We start from the raw sequence: 19,327 nt of genomic DNA on the forward strand, positions 1-19,327 counted from the left end.
TGTTTTCAAGGTCCATCCATGTTGTAGTAGTAGCACATATCAATACTTCATTCCTTTTTTCTGCCAAGTAATATTCCAACACATGGACTTCACCCTTTTTGATCCACTCAAGAAATGTATCAGGAAGATAACCAGCAGGATGTTAAGGTAGTAACACTCTAAATCTATGTTAAATTTTTAAATGATTAAAGTACTTACAATCTTGGTTCTTTAAATGTTATCAGGAATAAATTATTTGAGCTTCATTTTATGACAGATCTAACTTGCCACCAAGGCCCATAGGATAAAGTTTGAACTCTTTTGATTAGCACCTAAGTAGCTTCATGATTCTTCTCCAGCTTTTCCTCTTCACACCTTCATTTGTTCCAGTCACACATGGAACTAGTTTTAATTCCCTAGTACTGTGCTTTACCTTAGTACTGTGCTATTCCTTCACATTTTACTGAATATTATTTCCTCTGCCTTAAAAAAAAAACCAACTCCACACTACAGTTGAATTCTCCCAATTTACCCTTGTTTTTCAAGACTCCAGCCAGATGTTACCTCTTTTGGAAGCTCTTTTTTTTAAACCTCCCTGATGGGGTTAGGTAGATGTTTCTCTTCTGGGTTCTGCCTTCCCCCTACATGCCTTTCTTCCAATACATCTGATTTATCTTTGGATTCTCAGCACAGGGTCTGATGACAATCAGGTGGTGGGTGGTCTATGTGGGTAAACTTGAGTTGACTCAGAAAGTCATCCTGGACTTAACCTCTTAATCCAGTTATGACATTCATTGCCTACAAGAGCAGATATTGGTGGGGGCGGGGAAGAGCAGATACTGGCCATGACCATCTCAGTAATCAGACAACTTGGCAGATCAGCAAGAGAAATCGAAATCCTGTGAAGTCTGAGCTCCAAAATCAGCTCTGGGTGTTAATCCTTCACCCAAAGGCCCTCAGGCTCTACTGGAGCTGACATTTGAGCTCTTGCCCTTTCTGCCCAACCACCTAACTTTCAGTGACTCTCTTCAAGCATCTTCTTTTCTTTTGCAGATCAGCGGTTTGAATGCTACGTTTGCAGAGATTTTCTTGGAAATAATCCAAAGCAATCTTCCTGAAGGAGTCAAATTGTCGGTGAGGGAGGTAGGTGCTAATTTGAGAAGAGGCCCACTGATGGGCTCAAAATATGGATAAGAAAATCTGGACTGGCTGACTTTAGAAACAAAAAAGGCATGTAGATAACTTAACCCAGATAATAATCAGGAAAGGTGTGCAGGCTGCTTTACCGTGATTATTAGTCTGACTATTCCAATGCATCAGGGATCATACTTCATAGACCATGAAAGCTGAACTCTGTCAGAGCATCCTGATGTTAGGGGTAGCCCATTATACCCCCAAATTCCCTCCCTTGAGGCAGCTGTATAGCAGAAAGAATATGATTTAAGGTCACATGCAGTGTAAGTAATCAGAACACAAATAGGCATGGAGGAAGTCCAATTCAAATTTGAGTCCTTGATACCTAATATAAGTCTGGTACATAGTATGTGTGTGCATGCTAAGTCGCTTCAGTCACGTCAGACTCTTTGCAACACTGTTACTGTTGCCTGCCAGGCTCCTCTGTCCATGTGGATTCTCCAGGCAAGAATACTGGAAGTGGACTGCTGTGCCCTCCTCCGGGGGATCTTCCCGACCCAGGGATTGCACCCTGGTACATAGTAGCTACTCAGTAAAAGTTAGTTGAATCCAAATAATTTTCTACAGAGCTGGCTGATGTATCCTTTTCTGACGCTGGGCATATCTGAATGACTCTGTAGTAATTCCCTCTTATTTTCTTTTTCTTCTCCACAGCACACTGAAGAAGACTTCAAGGGAAGGTTCAAAGCTCGGCCAGAACTGGAAGAACTGTTAGCCAAGTTGAACTAGCTCGTTGCAGACCCTTTCATGCCTTTCAGCACTGGTGATGTTAGTGGCAAGGGGAAGAGCTTCCTGGGTGGCCAGAGTCGAGCAGGAGACCCTGACTCTCAACATCATAAGTACTCATCTCCACTGCAAGGAGTATCTCCTCTCCTTGCTTACCAATTGTCAACGCTTTTCTTTGAGCCAACCCTGGGTATCCTCCGTCTAATAAAAAGCTGCTGCTGATGGATGTGTGTATGTATGTGAGAAGTCATTCCATCCTGTGGAGTATCTTTAACTAAGGGATTGGATTTCTCTTTGCCTGGTGCTTTAGCACACAAGTGTGTTCCCCTTCAGAATTTCTCCAATTAAGAGTGAACTCATCCTTTAAATGGCAACCCACTCCAGTGTTCTTGCTTGGAGAATCCCAGGGATGGGGGAGCCTGTTGGGCTGCCGTCTCTGGGGTCGCACAGAGTCGGACACGACTGAAGCGACTTAGCAGCAGCAGCAGCATCCTTTAAATCAACCTGGCATGGAGTCCCTTTAATGAGGCAGACAATCATAAATAAACTCTCCATGGATAAAAGGCACAGGGAGGGAGATTTTGTATATGAAAAAACCCTCCAGATAGAATCAGGGTCTGTTTATAAGTGAAAAAAAAAATTACCTTGTGGGGTAGTGAGTGACGTGTCATAAGTATGCAGGTAGATGTTATGTAACTGCAAATTAGGGTTGCCTGGAATAAGTTTAAGCAAAGAATAAAAGGTTGATCTTGGTCAGGTGTCAGGAAATTGCACCCTGTGAGCCAAATCCCATCAATTGCCTGTTTGCTTTTTAAAAATAATTTATTGAGGTGACATTCACGTGTCACAAAAATAACCATTTGAAAGTGAGTAATTGCATGGTATTTAATACATTTGCAGTGTTGTGCAACCTCTATCCAGTTCCAAAACCCTATTTTAAACCCCCATAGACAAAGGTTTATGGGAACAGAGCCCTGCTTATTCATTTATATATTGTCTGTGGCTGCTTTTATGTTGCCATGGCAGAGTTGAGTCACTGTGACAAAGACGGTTAAGCTAAAACATTTGTACATGGCCCTTTATAAAAATAGTTTGTCAAACATGGATCTAAGTCATTGGTTTTCAAACTTAAGTATGCATCAGGATCACCTGCAAGGCTTTTAAGAACACGAATTACTGGACTCCATTCCCAGATTTTCTGATTTAGATCTTGAGCAAGGGTGCTGTTGCTGCTGATCAGAGTTGCCTCTTTGAGAACCACTAGCCTTAAGGGCTGGAGAAGGCAATGGCAACCCACTCCAGTACTCTTGCCTGGGAAATCCCATGGATGGAGGAGCCTAGTAGGCTGCAGTCCATGGGGTCGCTAAGAGTTGGACAGGACTGAGCGACTTCACTTTCGCTTTTCACTTTCATGCATTGGAGAAGGAAATGGCAACCCACTCCAGTGTTCTTGCCTGGAGAATCCCAGGGACAGGGGAGCCTGGTGGGCTGCCATCTATGGGGTCGCACAGAGTTGGACACAACTGAAGCGACTTAGCAGCAGCAGCAGCCTTAAGGGGTTCCCTGGTGGCTCAGACGGTAAAGTGTCTGCCTGCAATGCGGGAGACCCGGGTTCGATCCCTGAGTTGGGAAGATCCCCTGGAGAAGGAAATGGCAACCCACTCCAGTACTCTTGCCTGGAAAATTCCATGGACAGAGGAGCCTTGTAGGCTACAGCCCATGGGGTCACAAAGAGTCGGACACGACTGAGTGACTTCACATGTGTGTGCATGCAGATAGTAACCGTGTGTGAAAATGTGTGACTGCATCTCACTCACATTTATTGAACTCTAATTATGCTCTATATACAGATTATCCTTGGGGTTGATGGTATTATTTCCAATTTTACAGGTGAATAAACTGGGGTTTGGAGAGCTGAATCGACATCCTAGGGTCACACAGCTAATAAGTGGCACACCTCTCCCCTCTGTTACCCACTACTTCTCTTGGATAACCTATACAGAGGTCTGGGAGAGCTTAGAGCACTCTTAGTATTGCATGTACTTTCCTGAAACTTTTCAGAAATTTTCAGCTCTGAAGTTATTTTGGTTTCTTTGACTTGGTTTCCAAAAGCAACAAGTGGAAACCCAGATTTCTTCTCAAGGTGTAACACTGGGGAGGGGTGTCAAGATAGCAAGTGCCCTCAATTAAAATGCTTTTCTGAATTCTAATTGAAGGTTCAGCAGGCCAGGACTTAGATGGGAACCCCACTGGGAGTATGGGTAGACTCTGCCAGGTGAAGACTGATATTTTGGTTGGAGAAGTAATCATTGCTGAGTTTCCTTTAGGGAAGATGAGAGAGCAGCAATAATGGATGAGTGTAAAGTTGGAGGATGTGTAGTGACTTGAAGATAAGGTGAATTAAACACATGTATACACACAGACGGGCTTCCCAGGTGGCACCAGTGGTAAAGAACCTGCCTGCCAATGCAGGAGACATAAGAGACAAGGGTTCGATCCCTGGGTTGGGACGATCCCCTGGAGGGCATGGCAACCCACTCCAGTATTCTTGCCTGGAGAACCCCTGTGGACAGAAGAGCCTGGGGGGCTACAGTCCATAGGGTCGCAGAGTTGGACACGACTGAAGCGACTTAGCACACAAGTGTACACACAGGCACACAGTGCCTCCATACCACACGGGCGATGGGCGAGTCATGTGGGCCCCATTTAGGAACGTGGAATACAGTGGTATTTTCCAGGTGCTCACCTTTCCTTGCTAATAATTTGTGAAAGCAAGACGCAAGGTTTCACAAATCGACAAGATACTAGAGCTGAGGGACTTGAGACCCAGCCAGCCTAACCTCTTTTATCCTGCAAGTGCAGGTTAGGGCCCAGGAAGGGCAGTGGTTTAGTTAAGGTGACAGGGCACCTCATCGGCAGACCTGGGAGCAGGATTCAGATCTCTTGATTCCCAGTCCATCTCTTTCCATTACATCATGAGGGATGAGTCAGGCTTCCCTCTTAAACAGGAGGCTTCTGGGTTCTGTCACCTTGGAGCTTTTGTGTCACTGACCTAGTTAGTGATTTATCCTCTCACCAGAGCCAAAGGGCTTTTGTTGTTCGTGATTAGTCTGCCCTGAAACAGATGAAAATTACTCATCATGCCTTATCCTGGTAAAAGGGACAGATACTCTGATTGCTAGAACCTCAGAATTAACAAAACAATTATGAGCTTCATTTGACTCTTTAGAGGGAAGTGAACTTCCCTAGGAATACATGGCAGTGAAATCAAATGAAATACAAGTCTCTGGGCTCTAGGCTGAAAATATTAATTCCTTCTCCTGCCTTCCCGAAAGAACCTATTATGAAGAAAAGAGGCAGACAAATCTGAGCTATTCTTAATTTCTACATTTATTAGTTTTGAGGCCTCAGGTGAGTTATTTTAATCTCATCAAACCTCAGTTTTCTGATGTATAAAATGGGGGTAATCCCTTTTAGGAACTTGAGATGGAGATAATGTATAAAATGGGCAAGCATGTGCTCAGTCAGTGTTAGATTACCTTCCCATCTAAACTTCACTATACTTTTTAAAAAGATTATTTTTTCATTGAAGTATAATTTATATATGGTGAAACAAAGATCTTAAGTGTGTATATCTGATCAGTTTTGAAAATGCTGTCACCTATGAAACCTACACTTTTATTAAATTAAAGGACATTTCCATCCCCCAGAAAGTTCCCCTATATTCTTTGATAGTCATTCTTCCCCAGAAACAACCACTAATCTCATTTCTATTGCCATAGGTTAGTTTTGTCTAACAATATATAAATAGCATTGAGGATATACCCTTTTGTGTCTGACTTCATTCACTTACCCTGATGTCACTCATGTTGTTGCATGTAACTGTAGTTCATTCCTTTAGCATACTTTTAATTTGGACCCAGTTAGGGTTAAAATGTCTAGTACTGTTGCATAAACATGAGGGCTAGGCAGGAGAGAAGAAAGGAAAGGTCAATGGATTAGGAATCAGAGTAGCTGGGTTCTAGTTGTGGCTCTATCAATATATAATCTTTAAGATAATCCGTTCTGGTTTTCATTTTACAGATGAGTTAACTGGCCCAGGAGGGAAAGAGACTTGTCCGAGGTCACTCACAGGGATAGCTTTAAGTCACTGGATTCCTGGTTCAGTACACATTGCTGAAATTTTTAGAAATGGATTCTTATGTGGATCAGTAACTTTCAAGGACAGAATGCCAAGGTTAAATGGGCAGTTTTCCTCATGAAGGTGGCGGATTCCTCAGCTTCATATGTTAGTCCTTTTCTTCTGGCTGAGGATGCCTTACTCCTCTCCCATCAAGCCAGCTGTGGATTCTGAAAGGATGTTTTTTAGCTGCAGAGAGAGAAATGGAATCTGGATATTTGGGGCATTCAGACACTGGAACAATGCTCACAGACCCCAGTCCTCACTGTTCTAGGATGTAAAATATATTCAGGGGAGGAAAGGCCTCTTGGGCATGCATGGGCCCTGTCTGGAACTAGAACTGCTGACAAGCACTACAGGTAGAAGCAGCCAACGTGTCTTGTACTTGTTCAATCTGTACTTTGATCTCTCTGTGCCATTTTTGTCTTCAAATGTCTGATCTCCCTGGAGAATTTGAAATGATTCATTTAGTTCTTATATTCCCCTTGGAGTAACTTGCATTCTCAGACATTTCAGATTTAGAGAATCAGCTTCACATTGAGACAGAGAAGCAAGGCTCTGCAAGACGTCCAGGCTCTGAGGAGTGAAAACTCTTCAGAAGATAACTGCTACGGGTGTATATGTGTACACCTGTGGCGGATTCATGTTGATGTATGGCAAAACCAATACAATATTGTAAAGTAAAAAAAAAAGAAAATGCAAGTCAAACATTAAAAATAAAAGGCTTGAAAGGAAAAAAAAAAAAAGGTAACTGCTAGCAAAGGAAGGAATTCCACCCTCCCACCGCTTCCTCTGCCTGCTTCAAGTCCCTGCTGGAGCGGAGCGGGGAGCCCTACCCTTCCAAACAGTGGGGAAAGTACAGGGTTTCAGCCTGGACTCCCTCCAGTTCTCCTTGGATTTCTAAAGTCAGCAGCTCAGGACTTGGTCTGGCAACTTTACCTGAGGGAGGAAAGTGGGAGGAGTATCTGATTACTCATCTAGCAGAACACTTCGCAGTGCACCTTTGTACTGAGCACTGGCCACGTCCTCAGCCAAGGACCTTGCAGGGAAGAGCCAAATCATGAGTCTGCCTTAGGCCTAGCCAACGGTGGCACCCAGCCAAAAGGTCTCTCTGCTCATCCGTGGCACCGAGCCTCTGTGCAGAGGTAGGTATAGAGTGCACAGGGACAGGCATGGACCACCCTAAACTCCAGCTCCATGGCTGTGGGCTGCAGAACTGACAGACTGAAAACACCATATTAATCTAGAACACTGTTGGCAACTTGCACTGGTTAATTTCCTTTTTACGGAGCACTAAAAAAAAGCAAAGTAGTATTTCCACAGTAAGTATGGTTACTTACTGTGTTAAGCACTGTGCTAGGCACGAGATGCTTGTGAGAGAGCACACAGTGGAGAATAACATAGGCTTAAGACATACTTGGAGTCTGATCTGCAATCTGCCTTTTACTTCCTCCTCTGTAAAGGGGAGTTAGTAGTGTTATGAAGATTAAATGAGGTAATGTAACTCAGGACAGTGACTAGCACATAATAGTGATGATAATAGCTAACACTTAGTGAAGGTTTGGAGAAGGCAATGGCACCCCACTCCAGGACTCTTGCCTGGAAAATCCCATGGATGGAGGAGCCTGGTAGGCTGGAGTCCATGGGGCCACCAAGAGTCGGACATGACTGAGCGACTTCACTTTCACTTTTCACTTTTCATGCATTGGAGAAGGAAATGGCAACCCACTCTGGTGTTCTTGCCTGGAGAATCCCAGGGATGGGGTAGCCTGGTGGGCTGCCATCTATGGGGTCGCACAGAGTCGGACACGACTGAAGTGACTTAGCAGCAGTAGCAGTGAAGGTTTACTATGTGCCAGATGCTATTTCTAAGCTCTCTATCAATATTAACTCATTCTTTCAACAACCCTATGGAGAAGATCTACACTTAATTAGCTTTGATGCCTTTGAGGAAGGTATTACTAACTGCATTTTTACAGAAGAAAAAACAGATCCTCAGATGTTAAGTAGTTTGCCCGAAACTATACTGACCCCTAATCTGGTAAGTGGCAGAGTGGGATTGAAAGCAGCATATCATAGGGACTGAGAGCACAGACTCTGGAATCAGATAGCCAGGGTTAAACGCTCCACATATATTAGTTCTAATAGTTCAGTAAAAGCTAACTTTTATTAGCAGGTATTCACATATTCCCCTTCATTTAATTCTCCTAGTGTGCCCATTAAATAGGAATCAGCCCCATTTATTATACTTAAGGAAAACAGGCTTGGGTGTCAATAGAGCCCTTTTTGCCCAAACACATTCTGTGACCCTCCCAGTGTTGGCTCTCTCTTAGACTGGAATCCTTCCAAACCTGTTCCATCCACTTAGCTGGTGTGAAAGCCATTCCTCCTGCTGAGAAGGTTCTCCTACTCTTTCTCTCTGTTAGAATTCCCTGCCCCCCATGACCTATTATTTCTATTTTAATTATACAAATTAATAAATAGGTATGTTTCTTTTATTGTTTGTATAAGCAAATAGTCCTCACTGATGGAACTTTATACTGTGACCATTTATTAAACACATGCTGCAATGAAAGTAATAGTGTACACATTTTGTAAGATGTTTAAGAGGATTCCTAAAAGAGGAATTGCTTTTAAATATTTAAAATATTTGTAGATCTCACCAAATTGCCCTGAAAAAACTTTACTAATTTATGATCCCTACAATAGTGTGTATGTGTCTCTCTCCATCCCCAAGAACATTGGTCATTATAAATACTTTTAATTTTTGTCAACAGGATGACCTAATTGTACTTTTGTTTTTAAAATTTTTATTTTTCTAAGTGATGTAGAATATATTTACATTTTCCTATGTTTTGGGGGCATAGTTAACTTTGTCACTTTTCAGTTGGGCTATTTGCTTTTTCTTACTGATTTCTAGGTACATTTTGTTGTTGTTGTTTTGGCTGTCCCAAGTGGCATGCAGCATTTTAGTTCCCTGACCAGGGATCAAATCTATGCCCCTGCAATGGAATCGTGGTGTCTTAACCACTGGACCACCAGGGAAATCCCTCTAGGTACTTTTTATTTGTCGCAGATTATAATCCTTTCTGCTATATATATTACAAATATGTAATGTTTACTTTGTCTTTAACAGTGTCAACTAACTCCCTTCTCTTTGAGATTCTTGCTGACAGATGTAGTTCACACTGCTACCTCTGATGACCCACAGCACAGCACACATGGCCCAACAGATTCATTCATCCTTTTATACACACACACACAGTCATCTCTTTCTGCTTGAAATGGGATTTTATGGTTCTTCAAACTTGAATTCCTCTTATCTTCTCCTTCCCAAATACCAACAGAAAGGCTCAAAGTAGTTTTAGGGCCTATTCTATTTCAGATTTGTGCTTCATATATATATATATATATATATATATATATATATGCTCAAGAAATGTTTCTGATGATGATGAGAGTATATGTCCCTTTGCATTCCAGTTCTATAGCAATGGTCACCCTCTCAACTCCCTTCCCACTCCCAAATGTCAGAGACAAAATAATAGAATGGGTAATGCACTTCTATGGAGGAAAAATGGAAAGCAATGGCAACTGTTGTGAGCTGGAGTACTCATCCACCTAAAAGAAGAATCATTCATTCAGTTCCAGCAAATTGCTGTTAAAGTAGGAATATAAGCTCCATGTTAACAGATTCTCCAAACTTTTCAAAAACTGAAAATCTGTATGTTATGTTACATTACTTTTTAAACATCAAGTCAACACTATGGATTTCTTTGGTTGGGAGCATATTCAAATCAGACTCTGTATCTGTTAAAACAACAGAGTCTGACATATGAGAGGCACTTACTATTTGTTTTCCCATTTGCCTTCTTCCTTCCATTAGACTGACTGAAATATCCAGAACAATTGATGAAAGATAAAGTCATGTGTATCATTATCAGAAATTAGTTGTTCTAGTGTTTTGTTTCTCTCTCAAACCAGACTAAAGCAATATGAAGGGAGATATATTTGCATTACATCAGTTTCCTACACAGTGCATGGCACATGAGGTCTCATAAACCTTGCTGTTTTTGAACCTATGACCAAATAAATGAAGAAATGATTAAGGGTAACCAATTTACCTTTAGATTGTGAATTTACTTTAAATGTCCATGTAATCAGCACAGTATTTGGCACACTGACCCAAGATGTAGCATAGGAGAGCATCCCTTAACCCCACTCTGTTTTACACAGCAAATACTGGTCAATATTTAATATTGATGATATAATATGGGTGAGGATGTGTGGGATCTCAATATGATAGCTCATGTCTAAACCCATGGCTGCCTGGCTCTCAGCCCCAGGCCCAAATACTATCCCCAAGTCTTACAGTTCTTGGCCCACACTTCCACTGTTCAGGATTTCTTTCTCCCATGATCTGTCTGGGTGCTAGTTTCTGCAGGGCCATCCTCTGGGCATAGTTGGTTTGGGGTCTCAGCGGTGGGTGCTGCTTTGCTCTTTCCGCCTCTGCAGTTCCTCCCGTCGCCTTGCCTGCTGTTCACTCATGCAGTCCCGGAAGGCCTGCACCTGTGGCTGGCACTGCCTCCAGTCCTGGTGCTGGGCCATGCACTCCTGCACTGCATAGTGGGAAGCAGCACAGCCTGAGCGGGAGATGAGCTGGTCCAGCGGGTCCTCTTCTTCATCCTCCTTCTTTACCTGTCGGGACCAGGCATGGCCTTGAGCTGACATCTTCTGGAGTCTCTAGAATATCAACGGGAGCAAGGTTAGAGTAGGGACATGATTATATACGTTCCTCTGTTATAAACAACACTGACCACTGCACTGTTATAGCCTATTTATGCCTATGTCTCCCCTCGGAGATTGTGAGCTATTTGAGGACAAATACTGGGTCTGATTCATCCTGGTACTCCCAGCACCAGGCTTGCAAAATGGTCTCAACTGAACAGAATGAGATAAATAAAGTATGTGAGAATGCTCAGCACAGCACTAATAAGCTCAAATGGATTCTACTAATAGAATTGGAATTAGGTGGAATGTCACATTTCTGGGGAAGCTATCTCTTTTCTCCTATTGGAGAAGCAATCTTCTTTTCTCCAATTAGCCTTATTCTATGGCTGGAGAAGAACAGAATTTAGTGCTTGAGAGAGTAACCATATATGGGTAGGGTTTGACATTTGTGAGAATGGAGAGTTGTGTGGAGAACAGAGAGCATACAAGGTACAGGGCAGGAACTAAGTTTGTGAGGTGTGAGAATACTTAATGTGAGGTGCACTTGCCCACATTGCCTTTCCACGATCACCTGCTTCAGAGCACCCAGCACAAGGTAGCATATAGAAGGAACTTAAGAGAAGTTTGAAGATAAATGACTCAGCCTTTGTACAAATTTAACCATGACAGGCTATAAATAAGCTAAGACTCCTTAATGCCTTTCCTGGGTCTCTGATTCATTTAACAAATTATCATTGAGTATCTATCATGTACCAAGCTCTATGCTAGAGTTGAGGATACAAGAGTGACCAAGACAGATACACTTCCTGCCTTCATAGAGTTTATAATTAAGGTAAGTTAAAAGGCTGTTTACTTGTGTACAGTGTCTATAAACAGCTAAAATTGGGAAGACAGTGGAGACTACCTAAGCCAGACAAGGGGACAAACAGGCAGGGAAGCCTTCTTGCAGAAAGTGATTTCTAAACTGAGACTTGAAAGATGAAAAGGGAAGAGCCAGAGATGTAAAGAATATTTCTAGTCAGTGAAGAGCAAGGTGGGGATTTGAGACAGAAGTTGACATGAGATGAACTGAAAGTTTTATATGACTGGAGAACAGAGTATGAGAACAGGAAAATTAATGAAAGTGATGAGTTGAGAAAGTATCTGATCATAGGAAGACCACATGTTAAGGTGTCAAGAGGGCAATGGGGAAGTCACAAAAAGGTTTTAAGAACTCTATGAAAGTGAAAGTGTTAATCGCTCAGCCTGTCTAGACTCTTCGATACCCCATGGACTGTAGCCTGTCAGGCTTCTCTGTCCATGGATTTCTCCAGGCAAGAATACTGGAGCAGGTTGCCATTTCCTTCTCCAGAGGATCTTCCTGACCCAGGGATTGAACCCAGGTCTCCTGCATTACAGGCAGATTCCTTACATTCTGAGAGCCACTGGGAAAGCCCAAAAACTCTAGAAGTGGAGTCGCTCAGTCGTGTCCGACTCTTAGCGACCCCATGGACTGCAGCCCACCAGGCTCCTCCGTCCATGGAATTTTCCAGGCAAGAGTACTGGAATGGGGTGCCACTGCCTCTCCTTTGAAAGAATGGGTAAGCAGAAAAACCCAGGCGGCCAAGTCACTTAAAACCTCCTCGACCACCTTCCGGAGAGGACGCATGCGCACTCGCGAGCTCGCGCTGTGCCCGCTAGGCTTCACCGCGTAAGATCGCGGCACACAGTGCTCACCGAACAGGCAGACAAGAGGACTTGAACGCGCGCTGCTGCACAGCGGCGTCGGTTTTGCAGGCAGTTGTTACTCTATCGAATTACCCGGTAAACCTCCGGTCAGGAACCAGCTTCCTGCAAGGAGCGCGTGCGCACAGCAGAGGGGCGAGAAAGAGACTCCACCGCGTATTTTCATTCGCGGCTTTCGGGGTAGATCCCGCCCTTCGTTCTCGACGCAGGCTCTGTGGGGAATCCACTTCCGGGAGAGAGCGGAAGGGGCGGGCTGGTGGAGGCGGGTTAAGATGGCGGCACCTTTGAGGATTCAGAGCGACTGGGCCCAGGCTCTCAGGTGAATCCAGGTCCAGAACTGGGACATAGGAGGCGGGTAGCGGATGTTGCCTTTACGTTAAGGAGCGCCATCCCCGACCCAGGATGTCCATAGGAGTTGCCTCATCAATTGTTGAGGGAACCCTGGGCCTAGAAGTCTCAAATCCACATGGTCATTGTTTTTCATTCTCGGAAGAGTTATGTATCCCAGGAAACACGTATGCGTCGTGTGATGGCAGAGGCAGAATAGGATCAATGAGTTGGAGAAAGATAGGAAAACTGAGAGGCAGGAAGACTCTTGGCCAACTAGTCATGGTCATTTAGCAAATATTTATCAGCTATTTCCAAAAGTCCCAGCAATCTGCATTACCAGGAGTCTTGGCATGCTTCGCGACCCCTAGTGATGTGTTAGTCATGTTGTGTGTAGTCCATGGGGTCGTAAAGAGTCGGACACGACTGAGCGACTTTCACTTCACTTCACTTCACTTCACAGGTCTTTTCAAGGAACAGTGTAACGCCTACCATGTTCAGACTCTGACCTAAATAGATGCTCGGAGGAGTTCAGATGTGTACTCTAAACTTAAGGGGTGGTTCTTGCCTTCGAGACTCTTACAGCTTAATTGGAACGAACAGCAAACCATTCATTTATTTATTATGGATCATATACTGTGCAAGTTATTTTGCTAGGCACCAGAATGAGTACAGCGGTACCGAGATGTTCAGCCGCTAAGTCGTGTCTGCCGTGGACTATAGCCGGCCAAGCTCTTCTGTCCTTGGGATTTCCAAGGCAAAAATACTGGAGTGGGTTGCCTTTTCCTTCTCCAACAGCAGTGCCATGAATGGCAACTATTATACTAATAGGTTTTTTAAATGGAAACAATGGTGAAGATGAATGAATTATAAGTCTCCTGCATTTAAGAAACTTACGCCTCACTAGCGGAGAAGGCAATGGCACCCAACTCCAGTACTCTTGCCTGGAAAATCCCATGGACGGAGGAGCCTGCTAGGCTGCAGTCCATGGGGTCGCTAAGAGTCGGACCCGACTGAGTGACTTCACTTTCACTTTTCACTTTCATGCATTGGAGAAGGAAATGGCAACCCACTCCAGTGTTCTTGCCTGGAGAATCCCAGGGTCGGTGGAGCCTGGTGGGCTGCCATCTATGGGGTCGCACAGAGTTGGACACGACTGAAGCGACTTAGTAGTAGTAGTAGTATGCCCTACTAGGTGGGCTGAAAATAAACCTTATTACTACAACACCAGATGTGTAATAGGAAGAATACTGACGTTTATTGAGGACCACCTTTGAGAGAACACAAGTCCAGAATCAAGAAGTAAGTTGCCCAAGATTGTGCAACTAATAAGTATTTCATGATGAAGTACTTGAGCTTCACTTAACTAACAGGTCTATGCATTAAACACAATCCATAAATATTTCTTCAACCAATAAAATTTGTCTATGCCTGGATAAGGTATTAGACTGATTTGTGTAAGTGCTGTGGCTAAACTGGAAATTATATGTTCTTTCTCCCCTTCATCAACATCCATTTTGACGTTGAGTGAGTCTAATTAGGTTTTTGTTTCTCTTCATAGGAAGGACGAAGGGGAGGCCTGGCTGAGCTGTCACCCCCCAGGTAATATCCTTAAATCTGTATGCCTTCCCTTTAGAGAAAGAGGATTTACAACCCCTAGGAAAGAGCTTCCTACTTTCTCCTGGCCCAGACTACTTGAAGAGTGCTTCAAGTAGTCTTGAGATGTGCTTCAACAGTCTTCAGATGTTCTTGACCATTCTGTGCTATAAGGATGTCACTGCAACTCCTCCATTCTAGGGGAAAGTGAAAGTGAAGTCGCTCAGTCCTGTCTGACTCTAGCGACCCCATGGACTGCAGCCCACCAGGCTCCTCCGTCCATGGGATTTTCCAGGCAAGAGTACTGGAGTGGGTTGCCACTGCCTTCTCCGATTCTAGGGGAAGGGCTTCCAATTGGTGTTCCATTGGGAGCCACAGACATTTATGGAGACATTCCTGCTGCGTCTTAATCAGTGTCTTTGCCATATATTATTGTATTCTAAGCAGTTCTGTAGCTTCAGTTGTGACCTTCTTGATTATGATTCCTGGGTCTACAGCTCTAGTTCTGACCTCTGTTCATTTTCAAGTAGAAATTGAATAGTTAACCTGCTAAACATTTCTGGTTAAAACTCTCACTGCTGTTTTGAGCTTATCAGATAGATCCAAAATCTGAAGCTGAGTGCTTCCATTGTCAAACAGGTTTTCTTTCTAGATTTTCTCAGTTCTTAAGTTATCACTATTCTAGACATCAGAGTGAAAAACCTGGTACCTCACCCTACCATATACAGTTAGTTCCCAAGTCTTCCAAATTTTTCCTTTCAATGACATTCCTGTATTAGTCTCATCCATTTGTTTTCAGTTAGTGTGGTAACATTAAAATTTTTTTCCTTTTAAATTTGTAAGAAAGCTTTGTTTTGCTGATTATTTTTCATTTTCAGAGACCTTTGATATCTCTCCATAATAAGATATTCTAGGAGAAATAGAGTTTTAAACAGTTTTCTTTTGAGGAATTTGGTGCTGCATCAAAGAAAGGTGGTAGCTGGAGGTCTCAGAATCAAGGATTTTTGTCTTATTTTTAAAGATGGGAACTAATTGGAGAGCAATTAAAATACAGGTTATACATTCAAAATATTAATCTTTGTTTCATTTTAAAATGCTGTGCTTAGTCACTCAGTTGTGTCTGACTCTTTTCAACTCCATGGACTGTAGTCTGCCAGGCTCCTCTGTCCATGGAGATTCTCTAGGCAAGAATACTAGAGTGGATTGCCATGCCCTCCTCCAGGGGATCTTCCTGACCCAGGGACTGAACTCAGGTCTCCCACGTTGTAGGCAGATTCTTGACCATCTGAGCAACCAGGGAAGCCCTTATTTAAAAGTAAATAAATATATTTAAAAAAAAGAAAAAAATATATAAGTTGTAGGTAGAAAAGAAGACTAACTGAAAAATCAGTATCTTAGATGAGAAAGAGATTGAATTAAGTCTAAAAGACTAAGGTGAAAGAAGGTGAGGGTAAGTGTAGATGTATTAATAGATACATGCATAAACATGGATATAGAAATGTGAAATTTTCTTATAGCTTCAATTTTCTTATAGCTGCAATTTTCTTTGTGATGTTGGAGTTAGGGTCAGCTTTTAAAGAAGAGAATCTTTTTGTTGTTGTTTTCCCCTGAAATAGCAGTTTTGTTGAAATAAAATATATGCTATCTATGTGCTAGATTTCAACCGTAACATGTAGGTACTATTAGGATTCTGATTTTTTTTTTTAAGATAATAACTGTATTCAAATATAATTCACATAGAGTAAAGTTTATCTTTTTAAAGTGTACAATTCAGTGGGTTCTGGTATATTCATAGAGTTGTATGTCTGTCAGTAATTCTACACATTTTCATTACCTCTAAAAGAAACCTTATGCTGTTTAGCAGTTTCTCTGCATTCTACCCTCCTCCTAGCTCCTAGCAACCGCTAATTGACTCTCTGTGGATTTGCCTGTTTTGGACATCTCTTATAAATAGAGTCATAATATGTGGCCTTTTGCACCTTTCATTTAGCATAACATTTTCAAGGTTCATCCATTTTGTGGCATTCATATGTTTTTATGGCCAAGTAATAGTCTGTTGTAAGGACATACCACATTTTTTGTATGTTCATCAGCTGATGAACATTTGAATTGTTTCCAGTTTTTGGCTGTTTTGAAGGAAGAAGGTTTTGATGATAGGCTAGGTATAGTGAGAATTGGCTGCTTTGGGAACAAAAGGGGCAAAAGGACTCCAAAACTACGCAGAGTTTGAAAACTGTGGTAAATTGTAGGGCTGCCAGTTTGCACAGTTGTGTCCTGTTCTGTATCTGCACTCAGCAGTCTATATGTAGAAATGTAGAAAGGTGAATGGTTAGATTAATCCCACTCTTGTTACCCAGACAAGATACCGAGACTGAGATCATTTCAGTGACTTCGTAAATGTAGAGAGGTCACTGACAGTGCTGACAGGAGAATGGTAGAAATAATATACCAAAAGAGCCAGACTTGCTAGGATAATTTGAAGCCAGGAGGGAATCATGGAATGGGACAAAAAGCAGAGTTCACTCAACCCTATTTTTGTGGCATCTTTCTGAACTAACATTTCATGCCACTTCCTGCCACACCTTATTCACTAGATCTTCTCTAGTCCAAACTTCTACCCTAGATTGTTAGTTACTCCATTAATATCTTTCAGTGACTAAACTAGTATATTAAATGATGCCTCCTCCCCCCTTGTTCCTGTGTGACTGTTCTTTATTCTTGACATGCCCTTCCCTGACACGGAGTTTCCTTTCCCTTGTCATGTCCGACTCTTTGTGACCCTGTGAACTGTAGCCTACCGGGCTTCTCTTTCCGTGAGATTTTCCAGGCAAGAATACTGGAGTGGGTTGCTGTTTCCTTCCCCATTCCTTTCCCTTATTTTCTGCCTAGTTGTATCTTTCAAGATCCTACTTGAGTCCCACCCTCTCTAGGAAGCTCTCCTACTCTGCATGAATGACTTTTGTGTGATGATTTTTACTTCCCTCTTACTCCTAGAATTTAAGTTTCGTGCACCAGTTATTTACTGAATAATTTGAGCACTTTGCTAGTTTTCTGAACTCAAGGACTTCATAGTCTGGCGGGGAGGCCAGAAATGTGAACAACGTATTGTGGGCTGTTACAGAACAACATACACACACACACACACACACACGCACACACACACGTGTGTATATATAGTACAGAAGAAGAATAGAAGAGAACATTTTAACATTTACGTGCAGGATGACATCTTATTTAGCACATATTACTGCAAAAGCAGTGTCCTGCTTAAGCAGTATTCCCAGTTATTGAAGCTTAACTCTTTAGTCTGTGTTAATATGTCTGTACTGTGGATAAATGCATATGTTCATGTTGATCTTCATCTTTGATCTTGGGAAATTCCATTTCACAGGCAGTAAAACTGAGGTTGAGATTATTCTAGTAGCTTTACAAATACTATGTTATATCTCAAAATCTTTGTTCCTGGCTTTTAGCCCTTGAGTATATTTCTTCCAAATTAGGTTCGTCTAGGCTAATTTTCTTTCTGCTCACCTCACTTACTAACACAAGTACCTGCTTTTCTTTCATGAGCCAGTTTCCTCCCATATATACAGATGCCTGAATTGGGCCTTCAAGGAGAAAAATGTTTAATTCTTCTTATTTTTTGAAATATGAATCTTTGTCTATATAGGGAAACCAACTTTGTATGGCAGCCTGACTTGTCAAGGAATTGGCCTTGATGGCATCCCAGAGGTTACAGCTTCTGAAGGATTTATTGTGAATGAAATAAATAAGGTAAGATTTATGTCTTCTAGATGGCATCATGTCCAAAACTACGGTAGTATCTTATATATCTACTTTAAATATTTATACTCATCTGTGTATCACTGTCATCTCCATTCCATTCATATAATAATCATAATTTTTACTGCCTTTGAATGTCAAGAGTTTTTCTTTTATACTTAGACATGGTTTTAAATGCAAACTTTCTCTTACTTCCCTTATACTAGTGCTGTTCACTAGTGAGCCACATGTGTAATTTTTTTTTATTGAAGTCTAGTTGATTTACAGTGTTTTAGGGGTATAGCAAAGTGATTCAGTTATGTATATATGTATATGCATATTATATATATATTATTTTTCAGATTCTTTTCCATTATAGGTTCTTACAAGATATTGAGTAGAGTTCCCTGTATTATACAATAGGTCCTTTTGTTTATCTATTTTATATATAGCAGTATGTATCCACATGTGTAATTTTAAATTTTCTAGTAGCCACATATAAAGGGTAAAAAATAAATAGGTGAAATTAGTTTGAATAATATATTTCATTTAACCCAATATATCTAAAATGTTATTTCTACTTGTAATTAATATAAAAAGTTATTAGAAATAGTTTATACTTCTTTCTTCTTACTCTTTTTTTTTTTCTTATTAAGTCTTTGAGCTCCTTTGTATATTTTAACTTAGAGATCATCTCAATTCAAACTCTGTTGGAAATACTTGATATGTATTCAGGTTTAAAAACATTTACAGTTGAAAACAGATGATTCATGTACCTAACTAGTTCCAAACATACTTAAAAAGTTTTCCAATAGTTGGATCAAGTATCAGTTTTTAAATTGAACTTTAAGATTAAAAATTCAGTCACTCATTTGTATTAGCCACATTTCAAGTGCTGAGTAGCCTTATGTAGCTAGTACCCCATATTGTACAGTATAGCATTATGTATTTGACCACACCTTGGTGAAGGCCTGTATTAATGATACTTAATATATTGTTTTCCTCATCAGTCTTTGAGGTGAGTAGATGGCCATCTAAGTGTTGCAGAACTCATGATCTGACTTTCCTTCCTCATTCTGATGGCTACAGTCATTGTGCTCTAGTGAG

General features: G+C 41.7%; 3 protein-coding genes across 6 annotated transcripts in view; 2 read left to right on the forward strand and 1 right to left on the reverse strand.

Moving 5' to 3' along the window:
- Nucleotides 1–2,125, forward strand: part of MRPL48 (mitochondrial ribosomal protein L48) — a 55,541-nt gene extending 53,416 nt beyond the window's left edge. For both annotated transcript variants that reach the window (XM_061380820.1, XM_061380821.1), the window contains exons 7-8: nucleotides 1,033–1,122; nucleotides 1,828–2,125. In XM_061380820.1, coding sequence (XP_061236804.1) covers nucleotides 1,033–1,122; nucleotides 1,828–1,902 — 165 coding nt within the window. In that variant the 3' untranslated portion in view covers nucleotides 1,903–2,125. The remainder of the gene's footprint in view (nucleotides 1–1,032; nucleotides 1,123–1,827) is intronic.
- An 8,073-nt stretch (nucleotides 2,126–10,198) lies between these two features.
- On the reverse strand, nucleotides 10,199–12,686 carry LOC133226838 (cytochrome c oxidase assembly factor 4 homolog, mitochondrial). 2 transcript variants are annotated; one of them, XM_061380824.1, is made up of 2 exons: nucleotides 12,611–12,686; nucleotides 10,199–10,822 (listed from the first exon to the last, which is right to left on the reverse strand). In XM_061380824.1, the coding sequence occupies exon 2, from the start codon at nucleotides 10,808–10,810 to the stop codon at nucleotides 10,556–10,558; it is 255 nt and encodes an 84-aa protein (XP_061236808.1). In that variant the 5' UTR covers nucleotides 10,811–10,822; nucleotides 12,611–12,686; the 3' UTR covers nucleotides 10,199–10,555. The 2 variants fall into 2 exon arrangements, with proteins under 2 accessions (XP_061236808.1, XP_061236807.1); XM_061380823.1 differs by having other exon boundaries at nucleotides 12,527–12,667.
- A 61-nt stretch (nucleotides 12,687–12,747) lies between these two features.
- The window catches only part of PAAF1 (proteasomal ATPase associated factor 1), a 40,326-nt gene continuing 33,746 nt past the window's right edge, over nucleotides 12,748–19,327 (forward strand). The window contains exons 1-3 of one of the 2 annotated variants that reach the window (XM_061380808.1): nucleotides 12,748–12,854; nucleotides 14,424–14,464; nucleotides 18,129–18,232. In XM_061380808.1, coding sequence (XP_061236792.1) covers nucleotides 12,808–12,854; nucleotides 14,424–14,464; nucleotides 18,129–18,232 — 192 coding nt within the window. In that variant the 5' untranslated portion in view covers nucleotides 12,748–12,807. The remainder of the gene's footprint in view (nucleotides 12,855–14,423; nucleotides 14,465–18,128; nucleotides 18,233–19,327) is intronic. The other variant, XM_061380809.1, reaches the window with a different exon arrangement.

This window comes from Bos javanicus, chromosome 15 (genome assembly GCF_032452875.1).
Source record: "Bos javanicus breed banteng chromosome 15, ARS-OSU_banteng_1.0, whole genome shotgun sequence".
NCBI lineage: Eukaryota > Metazoa > Chordata > Mammalia > Artiodactyla > Bovidae > Bos > Bos javanicus.

Coding starts and splice junctions, on each gene's coding strand:
- LOC133226838 (XM_061380824.1), bottom strand. CDS start 10,810: ATGTCAGCTCAAGGCCATGCCTGGTCCCGACAGGTAAAGAAGGAGGAT.